This window comes from Drosophila nasuta, chromosome 2L, assembly GCF_023558535.2.
Source record: "Drosophila nasuta strain 15112-1781.00 chromosome 2L, ASM2355853v1, whole genome shotgun sequence".
NCBI classification, from domain to species: domain Eukaryota; kingdom Metazoa; phylum Arthropoda; class Insecta; order Diptera; family Drosophilidae; genus Drosophila; species Drosophila nasuta.
In genome coordinates this window covers 27,294,595-27,316,279 of record NC_083455.1, presented here as the reverse complement: position 1 = coordinate 27,316,279, position 21,685 = coordinate 27,294,595, and the positions used below count along the sequence as shown (strand labels likewise).

General features: G+C 39.4%; 5 protein-coding genes across 7 annotated transcripts; 3 read left to right on the top strand and 2 right to left on the bottom strand.

Moving 5' to 3' along the window:
* Positions 1–6,779: 6,779 nt before the first annotated feature.
* On the top strand, positions 6,780–7,684 carry LOC132796850 (uncharacterized). Its single transcript, XM_060808174.1, has 3 exons — positions 6,780–6,814; positions 6,964–7,096; positions 7,156–7,684. The coding sequence occupies exons 2-3, from the start codon at positions 6,991–6,993 to the stop codon at positions 7,578–7,580; spliced, it is 531 nt and encodes a 176-aa protein (XP_060664157.1). The 5' UTR covers positions 6,780–6,814; positions 6,964–6,990; the 3' UTR covers positions 7,581–7,684.
* A 5,759-nt stretch (positions 7,685–13,443) lies between these two features.
* Positions 13,444–14,638, bottom strand: LOC132792853 (casein kinase I). Its single transcript, XM_060802369.1, has one exon. It carries the CDS (start codon positions 14,633–14,635, stop codon positions 13,664–13,666), a length of 972 nt encoding a protein of 323 aa, XP_060658352.1. The 5' UTR covers positions 14,636–14,638; the 3' UTR covers positions 13,444–13,663.
* Positions 14,639–14,721: 83 nt separating this feature from the next.
* LOC132792833 (uncharacterized) lies at positions 14,722–17,640 on the bottom strand. Of its 2 annotated transcripts, XM_060802343.1 has the most exons (3): positions 17,475–17,640; positions 16,012–17,417; positions 15,820–15,955 (listed from the first exon to the last, which is right to left on the bottom strand). In XM_060802343.1, the coding sequence occupies exons 1-3, from the start codon at positions 17,638–17,640 to the stop codon at positions 15,926–15,928; spliced, it is 1,602 nt and encodes a 533-aa protein (XP_060658326.1). In that variant the 3' UTR covers positions 15,820–15,925. The 2 variants fall into 2 exon arrangements, with proteins under 2 accessions (XP_060658317.1, XP_060658326.1); XM_060802334.1 differs by having other exon boundaries at positions 14,722–17,417.
* Positions 17,641–17,860: 220 nt separating this feature from the next.
* LOC132792846 (odorant receptor 23a) lies at positions 17,861–20,591 on the top strand. The gene is made up of 3 exons (XM_060802356.1): positions 17,861–18,457; positions 18,532–19,955; positions 20,007–20,591. Exons 2-3 carry the CDS (start codon positions 19,210–19,212, stop codon positions 20,428–20,430), a joined length of 1,170 nt encoding a protein of 389 aa, XP_060658339.1. The 5' UTR covers positions 17,861–18,457; positions 18,532–19,209; the 3' UTR covers positions 20,431–20,591.
* A 129-nt stretch (positions 20,592–20,720) lies between these two features.
* On the top strand, positions 20,721–21,578 carry LOC132792862 (probable proteasome subunit beta type-2). 2 transcript variants are annotated; one of them, XM_060802380.1, is made up of 2 exons: positions 20,721–20,910; positions 20,960–21,572. In XM_060802380.1, the coding sequence occupies exons 1-2, from the start codon at positions 20,814–20,816 to the stop codon at positions 21,511–21,513; spliced, it is 651 nt and encodes a 216-aa protein (XP_060658363.1). In that variant the 5' UTR covers positions 20,721–20,813; the 3' UTR covers positions 21,514–21,572. The 2 variants fall into 2 exon arrangements, with proteins under 2 accessions (XP_060658363.1, XP_060658372.1); XM_060802389.1 differs by having other exon boundaries at positions 20,792–20,910; positions 20,965–21,578.
* Positions 21,579–21,685: the final 107 nt, after the last annotated feature.

Sequence of the window (21,685 nt, the reverse complement as noted above, 5' to 3'; positions counted from 1 at the left end):
CAGCATGAAGAGGTGAAGAGGGGAGGGGAGCTCTTTTAACCTCTTCGAGTGCACACTCAATGGCCGGGTGAGGACATAATTGCCACTTGCCAGTGGCCCTTGAGGAATGTTTCTTTGCTCTGACTGTGCGTTGGAAAAATCAAAAGAGTTACCTCGCATTAAAATATATTTGAGACATTAAATGAACTCCCCAACGTACTGTGAACGGAATGTCTTTCATTTATTTATTGTTTGCAGCTAAAGTGCTTAATTGCACGCAATGTGGCACAAGGACATTGAGGACAACAATGAGGGCCAAAACAATTGCATCTCATGGCAGTCAAAGAAATCAATTTCTATAAATGTTTCGTAAATAATACATACACGAGGATTGTTTAGTAACTAGAACATATGACAACTCGGAACATATAAAAAACGTTGAGTCACATTCCATTCACTTATCGAGGAACCCTCGCAAAAAGTGTAAAGCATATTTGCGTTTTGTTTTCGAATTTGAAGCGTAAAAGTAAGTACAATTTGGAAAATTACATTTAAATAATTGAAACAACAAATGTTTTGCTGCTGCTGCAGACAATTTTGACATCGTTTTACAAGACTAACGAGGTGGGTCGCTCAATTTGATGATGAGACCGAAGGCTCACTGAATTATGCAAGCGCCACAACAACAAGAGGGAAACACAAAAAAAACTACGGAGTGGGCTCGACTAGGAGATACCCGGTATCTATTGCGAATAAAAGCAAAGCAGTACGGTATTAATATTAAAATATACTATATTAATATACCTCAAAGATACTGAAAATATACTAAACAGTATATTCGGCATATTGGATCAGTATATTTGGTATATTTAATTAATACTACACCCAAAAAGACCATAGCGTTTGAAGTATATCATAAGCATAGTAAGTGTAAGTTAGTATATACCAAATTTATATACCGCAAAAAAATACTAAAAATATTCCAAAGTGTATATGTGGTAAATTTGGTATATTGGTATATTGAATTGGTACTATTAATATTAAAATATACTATATTAATATACCTCAAATATACTGAAAATATACTAAACCGTATATTCGGCATATTGGATCGGTATATTTGGTATATTTAATTGGTACTATACTCAAAAAGACTAGCGTTTGAAATAGATTGTAAACATAGTAAGTGTAAGTTAGTATATACCAAATTAATATACCGTAAAAATACTAAAAATATATCAAAGAGTATACATTTAATATATATAATTGGTTAATTGGTATATTGAATTGGTACTACATTCAAAATATACCCATAGAGTGCGAAATATACCATATTTATGTACCTCTAAGATACTGAAAATATACCAAACTGTATATTTGGCATATTGGATCGGTAATATTGGTATATTTAATTGGTACTATACTCAAAAAGACCATAGTGTAAGTTAGTATATACCAAATTAATATACCGCAAAAAATACAAAGAATATACCAAAGTGTATATGTAGTAAATTGAATGGTAAATTTGGTATATTTGCATATTGAATTGCTGCTACATTCAAAATATACCATAGAGTGGGAAATATACCAGATTGTAAGCCAAAGCAACTAAGATCAGGCGTCGGCACAAACTTATAATACCCCATCTATCCTATGGGTAGCGGGTTTAAAAACTAACTGGCAGCAAGAAGGTGAATGGTATTCATTCACAAAACGCTCATATGCAGCACTCGCACTCATGAGTCGCAATCACACTGACAAATGTAAGTGTGCCACATGTTTGTACTTGTTTTGACAGCGGACAGCAGAGCGAGGAGATGATGTTGTGTCAGTTGGCTTTAAACATATGTACGTTTAATATAGCACCCCGAACACACACACACACACACACACACACTAGAATATGCTTTAGCATTTGGCAGTGCCAGCTGTGGGTAATTTGTAAACGTCAAAAGGCAAACATCGTGTCCTGCCTGCTGCCTGCTGTCTTCTCTCCATCCTTAAGCTGAGAGATCAGAATGAATTCGCACGTGCCTGGAATTTGCAAGCACGTTAGTTGGAGCTAGCACCAGCTTCTTTCATTTTAAATACAATTTATTGTGGATGCCAGCCAAAAACAGCAACTAAACGAGCCTCTTTCACATTGCCACAGCAACACCAACAGCAACAGCAACAACTGTGCAGCTTCCACATAATCCACAATTTTGCCTTGTGGCTTTTAATATTTCATCTGTGGCTTCTTCCTCCAACAAAATTCATACGTTTATTAATAATAAGCAAATGGTAATAGAAAATAGAAACATGTGTCATACTAAGTGCCTAAAGCTTTGATCAAACTGCCAAGAAACTATTCCAATGCTTCATGTGTGCGCTGTCAGTTGCCTCACGTTCTCCACTCTACGTGTTCAATTTTAATATTACGACGCATTCGCATCGACATCGACATCAGCACCGACATCGGCATCGGCATTTCTCAAAATTCATAAATTTACTGCTCAACATCATGTGCGCGCCGTCATGAGCCTCGCAAATTGACAGATGGAAGATATATTGGCATCCAACGAACGTTCAGTTCGTTTCTATCAAGAGCAAAGTGCTTTGAGTATTACAAAGTTATCAAGCTTGATAGCTTGAAGACCGACTAAACTATTTTAAAGTTATTTATAGATTTGTTCACCCTACGATTAAAAGCTCGAGAGCTTTATCAAGAATAGTGTCACTCATCAGTCAAGAAATAATAAGTGAAAGCTACAGTTGAGCTCAAGTATAAAATACTCGCTATCCATCTCCAATATCGGAAAAGTACTAAATTATGCCAAGGCCATATTTGTAATATTGAAATAGTATTTCATTCAAAAGGTACCATAGGCTATATTTGGCATATTGATGCTGTATTACATTCAAAATATACCATGGAGTTCTAAAATATACCAGATTGCCAATCAAAGCAACTAAGACCCCTAATAAGTAGGCGTTTTTGCACGTTGGATCGTTTACAATGGTCATCAATTTAGTTTAATGAATACTCTACATTAAATATAATATATATGCTCATATCTTAAGTTGTTGGAATATTAACTGCAGACAGCTTGCAAAGCCCGAAGCGCTTGTGAGTGAAACACAGTCTAAACATAATCGCAGCAATGGCGTTGACATTTAGTTAATAGCAATTGCAAGCACATAAACAATGCATTACAGCAGCAGCAGCACACACACACCCACACACACACACACACATTCACGTAGAATCAACATATGCAGCAGACATCATCTAAATGCATTTCCCCCAAAGGCGCTCTCTCTCTTTCCCTCTCTCTCTCTCAGGCTGTGGAGAAGGCCGCCATTGTTTGCCCAAGGTGCATTTTGGTGAAGTGTTTTTGGGGTGTTAGGATGAGGTCCTGCAGCTGACGCACTTGGCACGTTCGTCCCTTTGTGCGACGCTGGTCGACTGTGTGTTGTTTGGCAACAAATACTCCTTGTACTCGCACTCGGTGCCCACTTGAAGATAACTTTGTCACCTCCCCAAACATTGTCAGCCCTTAGGCAGCTCAGCAGCCTCAGCTTAGCTCTGCTGTCTAACGTCTGCCGTGTCTTTCGCTGTTAACAATGATGATGATGATGGCCTCTTGAACTGCGTAATCGCGCCTTTGTCGAGCGCCTCAAGTTGTGCTTGAAATTTGCATTTTTAATGAAATGACAACACACACCCGCCGATGGCTCTATGAACTCGATAAATTTATGCATTCAATGTCCATGGCACTTTAAACCGAGTCCAAACAACTACACGTTAATTACATTTCCTTGTTGGCCCCCACGAAATTAATTGTGATATTTTATGTGGCCCAGCCAACGAACAACAAATGAGTTCATAAAATTGCCTTAAACCAGAAGCTAAGAACCAAATGAAACGAAAGTCATTTGGTGTGTTGTCATTCGTAACGCTACGCGGGACCGAAAGTGATTAAAACTAAGACGCAGTGCAGCAAAAATTAATAAAGTTAAGTGTCAGACGACATAAAAATACCAATCGATGACCAACCACATGGCCCACTCTCTCCTCTCTCTCCTCCGCTCTTGCCATGTTTGCCGGGTGTGGCAAATAAAGCTAGTAAACTCGGACTCGGGCGTCAATTTATTTATCACGTTTGGCAAACATAAATATTGAATTTATTAATTAAAGAAATGGCATCGCATCGAATTGAATTTAGTAAGCAAATTAATTCGTATTTTATAGATAAGATGACCTTTTCCATTTATCACATTTAACATGACTTGGCGTTGACAGAACAAAGTGAAACATGTTGACAATTTATGGTGTTAAATATGTGAAACTGTTTTGCACTCAATTTTATAATCAACTATAATTGGGTAGTATAACTTTGTGCCTGCAGAAAAGTAAGTAAATTGCAGAAAGAGTCATCTCCAACCCTATATATGTATATAGTTTAGTATATTGATATACCAAATATAACCTACAGTATATTTTAGTTTTTTTGTTGGTTTGATTGACAGACTGATGTATTTTATACTTTATAATATATTTTTAATGTAATGGTATTTTCATATACCAAGTATAGCATTTAGTATATTTTAGAATTTTATTAGTTTGATTGACAATCTGGTATATTTTATACTTTATAATAATATTTTATTTGTAATATAATGGTATATTGATATACTAAGTATAGCCTTCAGTATATTTTAGAATTTTATTGGTTTGATTGGCAATCTGGTATATTTTATACTTTATAATAATATTTTATTTGTAATGTAATGGTATATTGATATACCAAGTATAGCCTTCAGTATAATTTAGAATTTTATTGGTTTGATTGGCAATCTGGTATATTGTATACTCTATGACATATTGTCAATATATAGCCATCGGAAAAGTGGTAGTGGATATCTCACTGACCAAACATTTCCGATTAAGACTTTAGACTCTACTTCTTTCTCTTAATAATAGTCACCTTCGCTTCAGTTCAATCCAATACGCTAACTCACTCAACACCTTTGCCACAGTTCAAAGAAAACCTAAGAGTTCACGCCCAAATAATAAAGCGAAAGTCAACTTGTAGCATGAGAATCAGTTGCGCAGCTTGCTTCGGGTTTCATTTGGGGAGTAGTTCCTATCTGTTGACTGCGGGGCGAGACCTTGCAACGCGATGACTGACAACTTAATTGTGTTGTTTTGCTGGACAAACAAGTTTCTATTTTTGGGGTCCGTTAACGAGCAGGTTAAAGTCACGCGGCCAAGTCTCAAGCCAATGACAACACCATTAATAATTCAATTTGGTGCAGGAACTTGGCTTCTGGCAGCCACTCTCTGTTTATGTGTGTGTGTCTGTGTGCGTGTGTTGAGTGCTGAGTTGCTTCGTGGCTTGTTGTTGTCTCAATATTTGGCAATTACTTTCAGTTTTCGCTCACTTGGCGGCAGGTGAACAACCTTCTCTTTCTCTCTTTCTATGGTGGTAAGCGATATCCTTAATCTATTTAACCTGCATGTCAACCTTGGGGCGGCTCTGGGGTCCAAGTCAGTTAGCGGTAGTAGTAGTCACAATCTAAATTACCTAAGCTTGTGCGCCTCCGGATGTGTCGCATATCCTTCGCCCTTATCCTGGTATGTCAGTTGGGTTGGGGGGAATTTGAAGTATCGTTTTAATAAGCGTTTCGCATGTCTTGAACTTATTCTCATTTTTTGGTTAATGGCCCACAAGTTGGCCATTGTAAAGTTGCCGTCAGTGCCGACAGACATTATGCTAACTGCTTCCCATTTTGGCCCATCAGTTGTTAACCCCGAACCTTTTTTCATCCAGGAAATGACCGTTCGAACGAGCGTTCCTCAAGCTGACATGCTGTTTAAGTGCTTATGTGATGTGTATACTATATAAGTGTGTGTGTGTGTGCGTTTAATGTTTTTTGAGTAGGTGCTTAGCTTCTAGAGTGCAATATGTTTACCCTCATGCTGATGTGTTGTTCACAGTATTCATGAACTGCAAATGACTACATAAATGAATCCATAGTGAGTTATCAATTTCATTCTCTGAATCAACACACAAGACTATGACCATCATAAGAACTTTTAAAGGCCATTTCAAAAATGTTATAAAAAAGGTCTAAGATTCAAAATAGCAACTCAGCACAATCCAAGAGTTAGGCACATTTTAAATGAAATGATAAAATATCATACGATTTTGTTTAACACCTGTCAATTCTCAATATTAAATAGTAGAAACATAGAAACCTGAAACGATTCAAGATGCTTGAATTGGGAGACATCTTCATAAAACCGTTACCTTCTAGAAGTTTCTTAGAATTAAGAAGAAAAACGGGACTACAAAATAACTAAATTAAAAAAACAACGGAGAAACAATGAAAATTATTATTGGTGCAGTTAAAGCTCTTATTGATTTTATTTATTGTAGCAGTATAAAACTATTATTTAACCTACATAATTTTTTTAGACTAAAGTAAACAAAAATGAGGAAACAATGAAAAATAACACATAAAATCTCATTATGTTTCGTAACTGAGGTTCCTTTAATATTCTATACATATACATATACATAAGTCTAAGTATATATTAATAATGTTATATGTTAATTTGATTGGGTTTTATCTAGGGTTGCCCAATGTTCGCAGCAAATACTAGAAAATACTTGTACTTGTAATCTCCCATCACTATAAAGTTGCGTAAGTTGTATAAAAATACACATTATTGACTTATCGATCTATCGATAAATCATTGTATGGACACACTGTCCATTTTTCCTTCTCTTATTAATTGATGTGTAAGTGACAGGTTGTGTGCGCAGAAAATATTAATTAAAAGCAAGTAAATAATAAATGAAATTAATACGACTTATGAATTATATTAAAGGTGTTGCAAATTGGAGCGCATTATATTATAAAAATGCATCACATACTAGAAGTTAACTTGTGTCAGAATTTCGATATTTATTCCAACATTTCTCGTTATTCTAGATAGGTGTAAAAAACAAGTCCTCAGAAATGACTTCCAGCGATGACGAGAGTTCGGGAGGTGAATTATTTTCATTGCAACCGGGGCTCAGTTTGAAGCTCAATTTGCAGGGGATTCGTGATGAGCTTCCCAACAGTGAGCAAACGAAAACAACAAAACTATTTCAATTCTTTCTACTAATGGTATTATTTTAGTTAATAAAATAATTATCAAGGCCAAACGCAAATGGAATGGCTTGAGGCGATCGGACGGAGGCTCATCAACGCCCAGAGTTGTCAACCGGGTAGAAATTTCCTTCGATCCTTCGGATTCGTCGCCGGTGCGTGTCAAGCGACGTCGCCTAGTTGTTCAAGCTGAAGATGCAGAGCTCATTGACTTGACACGATCGTCACCGAAACGTTCACGTAGCACGGCAATAGACAATGCAAACACATCCGTTGTGAAGTCATACGAATGTCCGCTTTGCTTGAACTCGGTGCATCAGCGGGAGCCGTGCGCAACACGCTGTGGACACATATTCTGTAAGGAATGCATCAAAACTGCTGCGCATTTGGAACAAAAATGTCCATTATGTAAAAAAGAAATATCTATCCCTGAGTTACTACGCATTTATTTGTAAGTGTAGCATGTGAAGTTTCATTGATCGTTTACATAAGACTTGAGCGATGTAGCACGAAACAAAGACATGTGCTGCGATAAATATAGTTTTGAAATGATCAAAAATCGTTGTTTTTCTTGTTCGAAAGAGAGCTTAGAAAAAAGTTAAACTATACTACAATGGATAGAAAAGTAATACCAAAATTCAACCTTGATGTTTCCCCTTAATCCAAAGTTTTGAAATGATCAAAAATCTTTGTGTTTCTTGTTCGAAAGAGAGCTTAGAAAAAAGTTAAACTATACTACAATGGATAGAAAAGTAATACCCAAATTCAACCTTGATGTTTCCCCTTAATCCAAAGTTTTGAAATGATCAAAAATCGTTGTTTTTCTTGTTCTAAAGAGAGCTTAGAAGAAAGTTAAACTATACGACAATGGATAGAAAAGTAATACCCAAATTCAACCTTGGTGTTTCCCCTTAATCCAAAGCATGTTTAAATGGCATAAAATAAGGCGTGTTTAATACTTATAGAAATGGCAATAAATGAAAATCACTGCCATGGAATGCTTACGTACTTTGAGATTCATATGCATCTACATTTCATTCCTGCGAATCAGTTCATTATCTGACATCACCTTGCATGTTAGCAGCTTCTTGCGCCAACAGCATTTGACATTTTCCATGCTGCACGAATCAACACCCAAGACTATGACCATCAGAAGACCTCTCAAAACCATAAGAAGACCTCTCCTTTGGCCAAGTCGATATTTGTTTAGCATTTTTGGATTATTTCTTCAACTATGCGCAAATATGATGAGCTCTTTGCCCAAACTGCCAAATCAAGATGCTTTTCGCTCCAATCGAGTGATGTTTCTAGCTGTTTATGCGTTGCTAAGTGGCCAGCAATTTGGTGTTGATGTTGCTGTTGTTGTTGCTGTTGTTATTGCTGTGGCATTCACGTGTCAATCAAATGCTAAAAGCATCGACTTAACGGCATCACGTTGCATTGTATGAGAGCTAAGTGGCCATTTATTTATGTGTGGCAAGGGCAGAAGGCGAAGGCGAAAAACTGCCAAGAAATGCGTTTCGAATGAGTGGCAACTGTGAGGGTGTGTGTGTGGCATACAACTCAATTTTGTGCCACATCAATTCTAGGGAGAGGGGGTTAATGCGTTGGGCAATTTGTAAATGTAACTTGCAGATAGAAATCCGCTGAGAATGCGTTCATTTCCGACAGTCGGCTGCCACATAATCAAAATTAAAATAAGAAACTCATCGCTCAGTCGCAGACACCGCAGACTCAAATTGAAGAGCGACAGAGAAAGGGAGAGAGAGTAGTAGAGAGAGTAGATACATTCCGGCAGATATGACACAAAGAACAAACGAGCCAAACAAATTACACTTTTTTTTCTACTTTATTGCTGGCAATTTATTCGCTGGCTAAATTGAAATACTCGTACACACAATTTACCTGGAGACAACTAAAGCGACAGACGGGAGAAGAACAGCATTTGGCATTGTGTTGTTCTTGGCCACTAACTTTTGCGTGGCACCGCGGCGTATACTTAACGTCACTTCTTTGACTCAGCAGTGACATCATCATCATCATCATCATCATTACCATCGTCAGTTGTGTGGCCCTTGACAAAAGTCATTTTGGGTCAAAGGTATTATAAGCTGTGGTCAGACTTCGATCAGCTCAACTAGTCTTTCATTTACAGGGTATAACAGAGCGCCAAACAGGGGAGACTCGCTTGATTTTAATTTAGATAAAGTGCCCTATGGAAATCGGCAATTCGCATTTCACGTAACTCTGTTCGCTTTTATCAAGAGCGCAAATCGCGCTGGCACAGAACTAAACACTCCATAAACACAAAGTACACCACACCACACACACACACACATGCAGAGTTTGTTGATTGCCGCGAGTGGTGGAAGCTAAAGCTGTAAATAGCACGCTTTCATGTAGATAATTAATCACTGGGCACTGCTAACAATTTTCTGCGAGTTATTTTCGCAGCGCTTTTCTGCACTTTCCCAACCGTGCAAACTTTTGCCCCACTCGACTTTGCCTTTCGGATTTGTGTCTGACTTTCTGTTTGAGTTTCGGTTTGGGGTTTCGGTTATTCGCCGACTTGTTTTGTGGCTAATCTAAATGCAGTTTTATGCAAATTTATTTGTGATCTTATCGTATCAGTTTCAGAGGTAGCTTTTGTGTAGCTGCTGAATTTATTGCTTGAGTTGTCGTGGCAGGCGCGGAAATGAAATCAATTATACGCCCAGTTGGCCATTCGCAAGCACGAAAAGGAAATCGAAATTATACGAATTAAACGTTTGCTATCCAACACTATAGTTCCAGATATCGCTATTTGAAATCAGCAATCGATTTCTAACAACTAAAAGATGAAAATTGCCAACCAAAAAAATGCATTCGAGCAGTGTGCACACATGCATAACTAAGCTGAGCTGAGCTCTACATAGGAGTGGACTCGCTGCAGCTGCCTTGGCAAAATATTTAAATGTAACTCAATTTGGGACGCAATATTGCGTCGCTACAAAATTCGCCGCAATAAGCCAGAGAGGAAATAGCAAACAGGAAACAGCGAAGAGTGTGTCCTTCTGCCATAATAACAAGATATTTTTATTTGATTTATTTATAAGTGCAATTTGTGCACATTTCTCATACAATTCTCTCGTATTGGCAGTCCCCAATGCTTTATGAGCTGTGACACATACACACATATATACTACTACTACTACTACTACTACAATACTTTATACTATATTACTTTATGCGCATAGAAGCAGGGCAGCTGCAGGTTGCGCAGCCATTCGCTAGGGAAATGCAATGTTTTATTGACAACAGGCAATTCAATTTGCCGACTCTGCAATGCATTTTGATGTCAATCTGCTTGGCAAAAGCTCAAATCAAATGCCAAGCGAGTGGAATGCAAATAAAATGCATAGAAAATACTTATGATAATTTGCTAGAAATTGCAAAAAGGTCCTTCAAACTGACCATGGCGGTGAACTCGACTCAACCAGCTCGAACAATATTGCTCTCTACACTAACAAGTAAGAAAACTTCAGTCGAGTGAGCTCGATTGGGAGATACCCGCTACCCAATTTGAATAACAGCACAAATGTGCGGAATTAATTTTTAAATATATCAAATTAGTATACCACAAAAATACAAAAAATATACCAAAACCCATTTTAGGTATATTTATACAGTACCACATGCAAAACAAGTAAGAAAACTACCCGCTTATAAAATATACCAAATTAATATACCACAAAAATACTAGAAATATGCCAGAGGCTATTTTACACATATTTTTACAGTACTTCATTCAAAATATACCACTGTAAAACATACCAAATACCCGTTTATAAAATATACCAAATTAATGTACCACAAAAATACTGAAAATATACCAAAACCCACTTTAGGTATATTTATACAGTACCACACGCAAAACAATTAAGACAGCTACCCGCTTGTAAAATATACCAAATTAATAAACCACAAAAAAACTAAAAATATACCAGAGGCTATTTTATATTTATTTTAACAGTACTTCGTTCAAAATATACCAGACTGTAAAATAACCAAATACCCGTTTATAAAATATATCAAATTAATATACCACAAAAATACTGAAAATATACCAAAGACTATTTTAGCTATATTGATGCATTACAACATTCAAAATATTCCAGATTGTCAGTCAATGCTACTAAGACCCCTAATAAGTAGACATGCGTAGGGGGTTTAACAAGAATCGACACTCGCAATCAATGCGCCAATCCCAAAAACCTGCAACCCAATGATTTATGCCTTATCTGTATGCACACACCTTTTTAGGGGGTTCGTTGAAAACGGTGTGAATAAACGCAAGGGAAATATTAATGCGGACACCTTATCAAAAATGGCAGCAATCAGCACGCTCAGTTAGCACCTCATTACAGGCCCAAAGCGATAGGGGTGGCAAGTGAAACCCCTCACACACACCCACAGTCACACACACATGTTAATCGTGGTAGAGTGTGAAAAAAAAAGAAACATAAAGAGCAACATTTCTTTAGCCAAAGTGGGCGCACGTCAAAGCCAAGTGGCGTGTCAATTGGCCATTAACATGGGGAAGGGCCGACAGTCTGACCGATAAATACAAACACCCCCAGACGAAAGCACCTCTTCAGACCTCACTCTGATTGATGCTGAAAGTGATGGACAAACTCACCACACCTCTTCTGAAGACCTTCCTTTCTCTCTTTCTCTTGTTCTTGTCGTGGCATTTGGTGGTCAGTTTGAGGTTCGAAACCCTTGCTTAATAAATTTCTAGGCATCAGCTTCAGTGGTCAGTTGAAGAAATTTTTTTAATTGGAAGGGTTCTTGCTTGACGGGCCGTCATTCCCCACACCGCAGCTGCCACTTTGGACTCCCTTTGCCACGGAAATTTTAATTAAAAAAATTAAATGCGGCAACACTTGGAAAATTTGTAAGAAAATTGCTCATTAAAAGTTTTCACCTGGTGAGAAGCGCTCAAAAGCGCAAATCTCGACACTAATTTTCTTCTTTTTCTCTCATGTAATTATGTGCAGAGCAACGAAGCAGCAACAACAACAACAAAACAATGAGCGACTAGTAAATATCCTATGAAATTATAATTTATTTTACCTTTATTTTCGTGGAATGCAAAACATTAAGGTAAATTAAAAGTAAAGGTGTTTGAAGATAGAATACAGTGTTGAAATTGTTTCGTCCGTTTCTACTACCCACTTGCCGCAGTTGACTGCTACAGGGTATAACAATTTTAGCTGCAACGCTTGCCTGCAATTGTTTTTCCTGCAATTTTCACACACACTTTTCCTTTTTGCACACTTGTTGTCGACAAGTTGGCCTTTGCTTCGCCAGCAAACAGAGACGTGTTTTGTTTTTGTAGACTTGCAAACGAAATTAAATGAAAATTATTACAAATCACAATGGCGGACTATACAAATATATTTCGATGCCGTCGCATGGTAATTGTGCTAGAGACAACAGCTCCAGCCTGTAGAGTGAATGGATGCCACCAACTGCTGGATGAGAACTCAGAAGTGTTGCACACATACTAGTATTAATAAATCTTCGAAGAGCAATTGACGTTTTCTGTGGGACAGGGCTTAATCCGGAGCGTTATATGTCATGTCATGTTCCCTCGAGGGGTGGGGAGAGGGGGTCGGTAACGAAAGTCAGAAATGTGCAAGCTAAATCAAAAGTGTCTGTTCGGTGTCAGTTTAATTGCAAACGTAAATTGGATGCTGCCATTTACAACGTTTTCATTTAGTTCGAATGCTACGAATGCTGCAACGTTGCAACTGCAGCTCCTCTGCAGCTGCCACTTGGCCCTAACAGACATTTCTGGCAGCTGCTCGGGCCCAGGACACCCGCACGCACACACACACATACACAGACGTTCACATCAACATGCCCCATCGACAAGAACGACGACGACGACACACTGAGAAAATGCAAACGTTGCACAAATCTGAGTTGTGTTAATTGGACTCATTTTAGAAAACTTGCAATTGTGTATTCCAAATTGGCAGCTCTGACAGCCTTGGACACACTGTAAAATGAATGGCATCCAGAGGAAACTGCAAATATCTGTTGGCCTGGCTTTTACCTAACTACCGATTGCCGGAAATCAAATACCCTGGCCAACAGCTGATAAATATATATGCAATTTGTATATTTATATGCATTATTTAGCACCAAAGAGTTTCCACCTTTGCATTTCGAGCTTCTCAGACGTTGATCTCTCTTAATCTCCTGATTTTTAAGAGTACTCTAACTTTATTCTTCAGCAAGATGTGCGTTTAAATGGCATTATTAGGTTCATTCTGATTATCCTTGTCGTCCTCCTCACAACATGTTTATTTATCTGCATTATTTAGCAGCTGTCGCCCTTATCATTAACCCAATAAGATTTCATCTTTACATTCGAAACTGTTGAGCTTCTCAGACGTTCATCGCTCTTTGTTAATCACTTTATTCTTTACTTTTAGAAGCACTCTTCGATAACTTTATTCTTTAGCAAGATGCTTTACAAAATGTGCATTCAATCGGCATTGTTCTGTGCTTTCTGGTTCTCCTTGTCGTCCTCCTCGCTGCTCTTCTTGTCCTTGGACCAGTCGAAGACGCCATCGTTGATATATTTGAGGCTAGTGAACAAATCGCTGAAGCTGCATCGGATGCTCAAATAGTTGGGCTCCTCATTGTAGGCCAACGACTGACAATTGATCAAATAGTTGGCAAATACGTCAGGAAATCCCTTGCAGAATTCATCAATTTTCAGCGATCGCTTCAACTCGACGATCCGCTCCAGACGCTGTCTCCTGGGACCAATCATACCTTGCCAGGGCAAACTACCTCGCAGAAAATACATCCAGACATAGCCCAGGGATATCATGTCATCACGACGCGACACCTCAAATCCCTGCTGAGCATTCAGCGAAGCGTAGCGCAACGTGCCCGTGATCTGGTCCTTCTTCCACCCGAATGGTATATGCTCCCTCTTTGTCACATCCATGTATCGGTTGGCCAGACCGAAGTCAATGAGGTAAAGCAGATTTTTGTCCGTCTGAGCGCTCATCGCAAAGTTGTCCGGCTTGATGTCGCGATGCACATAACCCTTCATGTGCACATACTCCAGGCGATCGATCATCTGCATGGCCAGCATCAGCACAGTCTTCAGCGAGAAGCGGCACGAACAGTACCCGAACAAATCTTCCAGCGACGGACCAAGCAGCTCCATGACCATCACTTTACCGTTGGCTGCCCACCCGAATTCGTAGACACGAGCTATTCCAAGGCCAGGCGACAAGAAACTATAAACTTGATACTCCAAATGCAGTTGCTGATATCCGACATCCTTTGATTCGAATTTTAAAGCAAACTGCTGTCCATTATCCTTGCGCACGACCTTAAAGATGTCCCCAAAGGAGCCGCTGCCAATTTTCTCGACTATGTGATATTTCCGCATCATTTGCATGTTGCTGCACACCTTATATACTTTGTAAGCTCGATCCATTTGTAGCGTGGCTTCGACGATGCTACCGATAATCGCAGAAATGCAGCTCTATTGTATCGATATTTATGATTCGATAAGTAAACAAATTTAAATTTTCGCACATCTCTTATTCAGTTAAATATTTCGAATTTACAATTTGATTTATTTATTTTCGGTGCCTAAACATCTTGTTGGGTAAACTGTCAATTTGGTTGCGCTTAGAGCGGTGTCCAACATGGAATTGTTGCGACTGGGAATGCGGGGCAAGGGCAAGTGCTATTTGGTGGAATACATGGATATAGTGAGATGGGTGCCGACTGAGGTGGGCATTGGCATAGCAACTTCTGTTCGTTTTTTAGCGTGTCCATCAGTTCCTGCTTCAGTTCCTCCATTAAAGAAGATGGTCGTAAAGGGTCGCTCATCTTCGGGCTTTCTGTCGGATAAGAGATCTCTGCAGCTTCCGTTCTGGGAATGGGGAATTCCGCTTTGGGATTGGACTGCGAGGTGTTGGCAAATTCCACCTTGGAAATTGATCTACGTATCTCACGCTCATCTCTGCGGGTGTCCAGACAAGATGCTTTTTCTTTCACATTGTACTGCGAAATACTTTTCTTAGCTTTTGATATTATAGGCTTGGGTTGCAGACTATGACGACGAGAAGATCGTACATTTGCAAAGTTATTTTCACTGGCATTCGGTTTGAGCCTTGATTCTAACGTAGTGCTGCTCCTATTGTAATCTAATTGATTTTGATTGGGCTCGACTGTGGCTATAACCTGAGGTGGTTCCACCAAGTTACCATCAGCTGTACTGATCTTCAGACAAACATTAATAGTGCTCTGCTTCATTTGGCTTACAGAGCGCCTTTTGCCGAACTCCATTTGTGTTTCAGTCTCGCCATTGCCAGAGATTTGTTTGCAGCTTGCGTTGCGATTGGGAGACAAAGCAACGTAACTCTTCTTCTTTGGCGGAGATGCTGATGGTCTAACTGAGCCATCCATGGAATAGGAAGATCGCGAGCAATTGTCCCTTAGACAATCTGTATTATCATTATCTAGGAAACAAGTGCAAGCGGACTTCCTACGCTGAGGCTTTTTATCGATTGAAGTTTCGGAGCAAGAGTCTGCCTTCTCGTCGTACTTAATTTGACTGGCTCCACAACTGGTCTTTCGTTCGGGATCCTTTCTTGTGGCACTGCAAGAACTATGGCGGGCTGTCCTAGAGGCAGCAAGGTCATCCATGGAAGCCGGCCTGCAGCATGTTCTCGTTGCAACATCCCTTTTGGAGCCATATGTTCTGGCATTCTGGCATTCAACATTCACTTGCGATGCTTCGCATTGTCTAGAAGATTCACGGTAGGCTTTAGAAGTTCCAGTTTCAAACTGTTTGGAATTTACCTTCGGACAAGTAGATGGTTGGGACACAATATCGCTTTCCCCGTCAACTGCCATTTGAGCGTAACTTTTGTCTCTGTAAACCGTTGGATAGGGTATGCATTTAGTCGTTTTCTTTGTTGTTGATCTGCAGTGCGGTGTTTTCCTTTGGACAACAATGCAGGAGAAGCTGCTGAGAGATTTGGAATTATCCAAACAGTATTGACTACCCCTCCGCTTAGAATTGCATCCTCGACGAGATTTGCTTTTGGATCTTTTGAAGAAACCAGATATCTTTTCCTTTAGAGATTTCCGACATTTCTGACATGATCCACGCTCTAGCCTATGATCGGGCCGCGTGAAAGTATTAAAATTGCGGGACGATCTTTGGTAGGTTCTTGGCAAACTATTGTCTATGCATCTAGACCAGCATACATCAGTGCCCGACTCTCTGCGTTTGGGCGGTTCCGGTTGTGGTTCCATCTCCATCTCCTCCTCGGAATCGAATCTATGATCTGTTAGCGGCATGGGATATTTTCTCTTGTGGGGAATTTCCTCCGTTGACAGCGCGTGTTGCTCTGGATATATGCTCTTGCGTTCAATCTTCCCCGTCCGTTTCAGTGCATTGTATGGTATCTCATAGCTTTGATCCAACAAAGTCACCGATTTTCTTTTCCTAGGTGCCGCCATATTATACATCTGATCGTTATTATAGTAGCTGGTATCGTATTGCCTCAATGTTGGCCTATTAATGTAATTACTTTGGTAGTTTGCTTCCATGTCTGAATCATCGTATTCATAATTCCTATCGTTGTGTGGTTCATAATCTCTACCGGACTTTCGTCGATGCGGATTCCGTGAAGTATCACTGAATGCAGTTAGTCCAAAACCATTGTGTTTAGGGAACTTTGATTTGTGTGATCTGTCTCTATACTTCCTTGCACTATCCCAATTATAATAGTCTAAGTTATCGTCGAAATAGTTATTTTGTGGTGCTCTTTCTTTTTTGTACATAACTTTACGCCTTGCATTGCCAAATATGTCGTCATCATACGACTCTCTGCGCTGATAATGATGTTTATGGGGTTTGTTATATGTTATTTCTTGTTCCTCATATCGTGGATCGTAATAGTTCTTTTGGCTACGGTGGAATTTGAAGGGCTTTGGATAAGCGTAATTCCCTATAACGTTTTGCCAACGTGGATTTGAAGAGTAGCGATCATTATGATGATAAGCTGACTCGTAGTTCGCAATTGTTGGCCTATAGTTATAGGTATCGTAAGCTGTGACGTTCCTTTTGCGATATTCATTTGATATTTTCTTGTAGGATTTATCGAATTGCTTGGAATATTGATGACTGTCGGCATAAAATTTGTTTGGCACTGTCAAAGACAAGCTATTTCTGAAAAGGCCTCCGCCTGGAGTGCGAGCTAAAATTCACATGGAATACGTAAGATATTTTTGAAGGAAGCGATATTCGTACTCACAATGACGCTCTGAGGCAGCTGTCTGGTTTAAACTGTGGAATCGATTTTGCTTTTTTAAACTATCCAATATGTCAATGCTAAAAGACATTGATATTCTCTTCAAATGATCTTCATTGTCCTCCTCCTCATCTGAATGCAAAAGGCACAAACTCCGTTCATATTCCATATTCCTAATTTCTGCCTAATTCCTATTTACATAGCTCCCACACTCCTAACGAGCAACATTTTCTAACCCTTACAAACCTTTGGAATTTATCGATATATCGATTGAAATATAAATTCACGCAAGTTGACGGCACTTATCGCAAATCGATGTTTACAAAGCGTAAGAAGAAAAGTGTGTACCCAACAAAAAAAAAAACAGTTAGGAGAGAAATTCAAGTGCAGTTTGGCAATCGATTACTTAGTAAAATATATCGAAAATGGCATCGATACAAGTAAAATGCAACGCATTAAGATGTACAAACTTTCAATTTATTATCGCTGAATATTTAGACAGACAGAAAAGGAACAGACAGACACAGACAAAAAAGGAACACCTTGTGCTGGCATTGCAATTGCGTATAGATGAGTTAAAGGCAATTCTCCAAGAGAACAACGAGGAAGAAATCTCAAGTCCTGTACAGCAAGTAGAGATAAATGACAATCAGAAAGCGACGCCAATATTCATTGGTGATACTGTAACATTTGGAGCAAACAATACAAAGGCCGATCGGAGTAAATTCAACAATATAGACTGGGAATGCTATTCGCTGGCAACTCGGGCTCTTCTTGACGCAGTCTTTGACAAAAGAACATTGGCCACATGCACAATATCGGGCAAACAGCGAGGCATAATAAAGTTATTTGGACAACTCGATCCGCTTAAGTTTAAAGACATTTTGCAACTTGTGCAGGAAAGGTGTCAAGTGAGTGAGTTACATGTAAGGAATATAATTGTCAAAAAATGCCAGGATACGAGGAGACGATTCAATCGAAAACAGGTATTAACAAATTTCGTCTTTATAGTTTGATGCTTAATTTATTTATGCGATTCTCTCAATTGCTTTAATTGCAGCGTAAATAATTTTATAATGATTGAAAGGCGAAAAACAATGGGTCGTCATTATTTTTAAGTGTACTAGAGAAATATGCTTTTAATTGCGGAAATATATATTCTCCATTTCAAAAAATAGGATGTGATAATTATTCAGAATTGCGCACACTTCCATCACATTAAAATTGCAAACAATAGAAGAGAGACAGGAAGAGGGTGAGAGAGACAGTTAAATGCAGCAGCGCTGTTGGACTGTGTTGGGATAATGAATAAACCCAAAGTTGGGATGCCTGAAAGCGTGTTCAAGTGCGGAAAAGCTGCAAAATTATTGTCATACAAAAGTGCTTTTGAAGCACGGACCGACCATCATCATCATCATCATCAACACTCTGCATTTGCATTACGCAATGAGCCACTCGTAAACGTTGCAAACGATTTTGCGACATACTCCAAACACAGTTACAGTCAAAAATGAATTTAAATCACAGTTTCGGCTTTTAAATTTATAGCGAATCAATAGTTGATTGTGCGACGATAGCATCTGGCAAACATTTCACAATTATAAAATGATTTTTCGAACTTCCCGCAATTATTCTTTGGCTTTGATGGCGATAATTGTCGAGCAAAATTAGTTGCCACTGCTGACCCTGGTATAAAAGTCGAAATTCAGATTCAAACTGTCAGACAGACATCGGAGCCATGACCAGCCAGAGTGTTAGGACAATCAAGAGTGTCTACTTCCCACTCAATTGGCGGGTGTGGCAACTATTGGGAGCCGTCGCCTTGAATGACAGAGCATACGAAAGCCATCAGTTCTGGTTTGCTGTAGTGCTTAATCTGCTGGCCACCGTCGTGTATCCAATGACGCTGCTGATGGCCATGTTCAGCTTTGAGCTGCCACTGGACAATCTGATGAACTTTAACATATCCATCACATCGGTTGCCACTGTGGCCAAGTTTCTGATGTATACCCGACGCATGCAGAAGCTAAACGAATTTGAGCAAGTGCTCGTTGAGCTGGACAAGCGAGTGGACCACGACATCGAGCCGCAACACATGATGCACAAATCCATGTGCAAAGAGCTGAGCTTGATCACGAAAATGTATATTGCCACATTCTGTTGTGTGGCCATCACAACGGAGTTGCCCTGTTTGTTTATTGCTGAACGGACGCTGCCTTTTCCCACATGGTTTCCGCTGGATTGGAAGAGTTCGTTGAGCAACTATGTGATTGTTTTGACCTATCAATTTCTGTCCATCACAACGCAAATACTGCAGAACTTTGTCGATGATCTCTTTCCGCCGTTGACACTCTGTCTCGTCGCAAGGAACTGCGAGCTGCTCATCAATCGCATTGGCCTCATTGGCTACGATGATCAAAGTGATGAACGAACCAACGAACAGCTTCTTTTCAACTGCATACGTGATCAACAGCAACTCTATAGGTAAACTATCCTACTCGTAAGTATCACAAATAATTGATTTATCACTTGCAGACTTCTTGATCTGGCCATGGACATGATTTCGGGGCCCATGCTGGTGCAGTTCATTGTGATTGCCATCATTTTGGGCACAGCGATGTGTGGTCTGGTATTCTACGTGGAAACCCAACAGGATCGTTTCTACTACATATTCTTCATCTATGGCTTGTTTATGCAAATATTTCCCATCTGTTACTACGGCACTTTGGTAGAAGATGTTTTCGAACGTTTGCACTATGCGGTTTTCAACAGCAATTGGGTTGAGCAGAGCATCGTTTATCGCCGGACTGCCATCATCTTTGCACAGCGAACTCAGAAATTCCCTAAGTTATTGGCTGGCAATGTTATTCCCATTGCGTTGACCACTTTTCTAGGCAACTGCAAGGGAGCCTATTCGTTCTTTACCTTGATAGCAGACTCAAGAAAAACACCTCAATAAGTGCATATATGAAAAAGCTATGAATATCTTAAGATGCACCCTTTCTTTTTAAACTAAAATTTCACCTTAAAAACTAGTAAAGAGTAATTCTTTAAGGACTGCCATCATCTTTACCCATGGAACTCGGAAATTTCCTAAGCTACAATTCGTTCTTTACTTTGATCGCTTACTAAATACATATGTTAGCTATCTAAACCTCTTTTTCTCTATTTTTTTTAACCATAATAAAAACAAATTCGCACCTTAAAAACTAGTAAATATGTAATACTTTCGAGACTTACCGTGATCAAGTTAGCGTGACGTTGTCATTCACATTGTGCATTTAAAATTTGATGTTTACACTTTAAATTGTTGAAGGAACTTTATCAAAATTGAGCCTCACGATGGCGATGGAGACGATTTTGGGCGTAAAGGGCGCTGACTGTGTGATGCTGGCTTGCGATACGATGCAAGCCAAGTCTGTTATGTTCATAAGAGACGGTAAGTGCATAAAATCTCTTCTTGATGCCTATTAAAATGTTATTCACAGATCAGTCGAAAATTCATCGTCTGTCTGACTTTGCAATGCTGGCTGCGATTGGCGACGGCGGGGACACGCTGCAGTTTACCGACTACATTTCGAAGCATTTGCAACAATATAAAATAGTTAATGGCTATCATTTGAGTCCGAATTCCGCGGCGCATTTTACGCGAAAGAATCTGGCCGATTATATACGCACTAATACCAGATATCAGGTGTCGATGTTGCTGGCCGGTTACGATGTACGCGAAGGACCCGCTCTGCATTACATCGACTCATTGGGCGCCTCACAGGCCATCAATCATGCTGGCCATGGCCTGGGAAGCATGTTCTGTGGCAGCATCTTTCAGCGTTACTGGAAGCCCGATCTCAACCCAAAAGAGACCTATGATATACTGAAAATGTGCGTGACCGAGGTGCAGAAGCGTTTGGTCATCAATTTGCGCAACTTCGATGTGTTTGTTGTCGACAAAAATGGATCACGGCAACTGGAGTCCATTAATCCGGCATGTCTCAATGCCGATGCTTTATGTATCTCCGTCTCAGTTACTGGCAACACATAATATATAGAATACATACTGGCATTTATTTATATCCGATAAAAAGTGTGATGAGGCGTTGAAGTTAGAGATTGTTATTGATAGTTGATAGTTGCAGAGAAGTCGAATAGTTTGATATCATTAGTTAAGATGAGGTGTTTGAAGAGCGTTAATATCGATGTTAGATGTTAGAGAG

Bases quoted from the DNA above. Each gene is read 5' to 3' on its own strand.
- LOC132792846 (XM_060802356.1), top strand. From the start codon at position 19,210: ATGACCAGCCAGAGTGTTAGGACAATCAAGAGTGTCTACTTCCCACTC. The intron at 19,956-20,006 runs GTAAACTATCCT...TATCACTTGCAG, and splicing joins GATCAACAGCAACTCTATAG to ACTTCTTGATCTGGCCATGG.
- LOC132792853 (XM_060802369.1), bottom strand. From the start codon at position 14,635: ATGGATCGAGCTTACAAAGTATATAAGGTGTGCAGCAACATGCAAATG.
- LOC132792833 (XM_060802334.1), bottom strand. From the start codon at position 17,640: ATGGAATATGAACGGAGTTTGTGCCTTTTGCATTCAGATGAGGAGGAG. The intron at 17,418-17,474 runs GTGAGTACGAAT...TGTGAATTTTAG, and splicing joins AGCTGCCTCAGAGCGTCATT to CTCGCACTCCAGGCGGAGGC.
- LOC132796850 (XM_060808174.1), top strand. From the start codon at position 6,991: ATGACTTCCAGCGATGACGAGAGTTCGGGAGGTGAATTATTTTCATTG. The intron at 7,097-7,155 runs GTGAGCAAACGA...GTATTATTTTAG, and splicing joins TCGTGATGAGCTTCCCAACA to TTAATAAAATAATTATCAAG.
- LOC132792862 (XM_060802380.1), top strand. From the start codon at position 20,814: ATGGCGATGGAGACGATTTTGGGCGTAAAGGGCGCTGACTGTGTGATG. The intron at 20,911-20,959 runs GTAAGTGCATAA...TGTTATTCACAG, and splicing joins TGTTATGTTCATAAGAGACG to ATCAGTCGAAAATTCATCGT.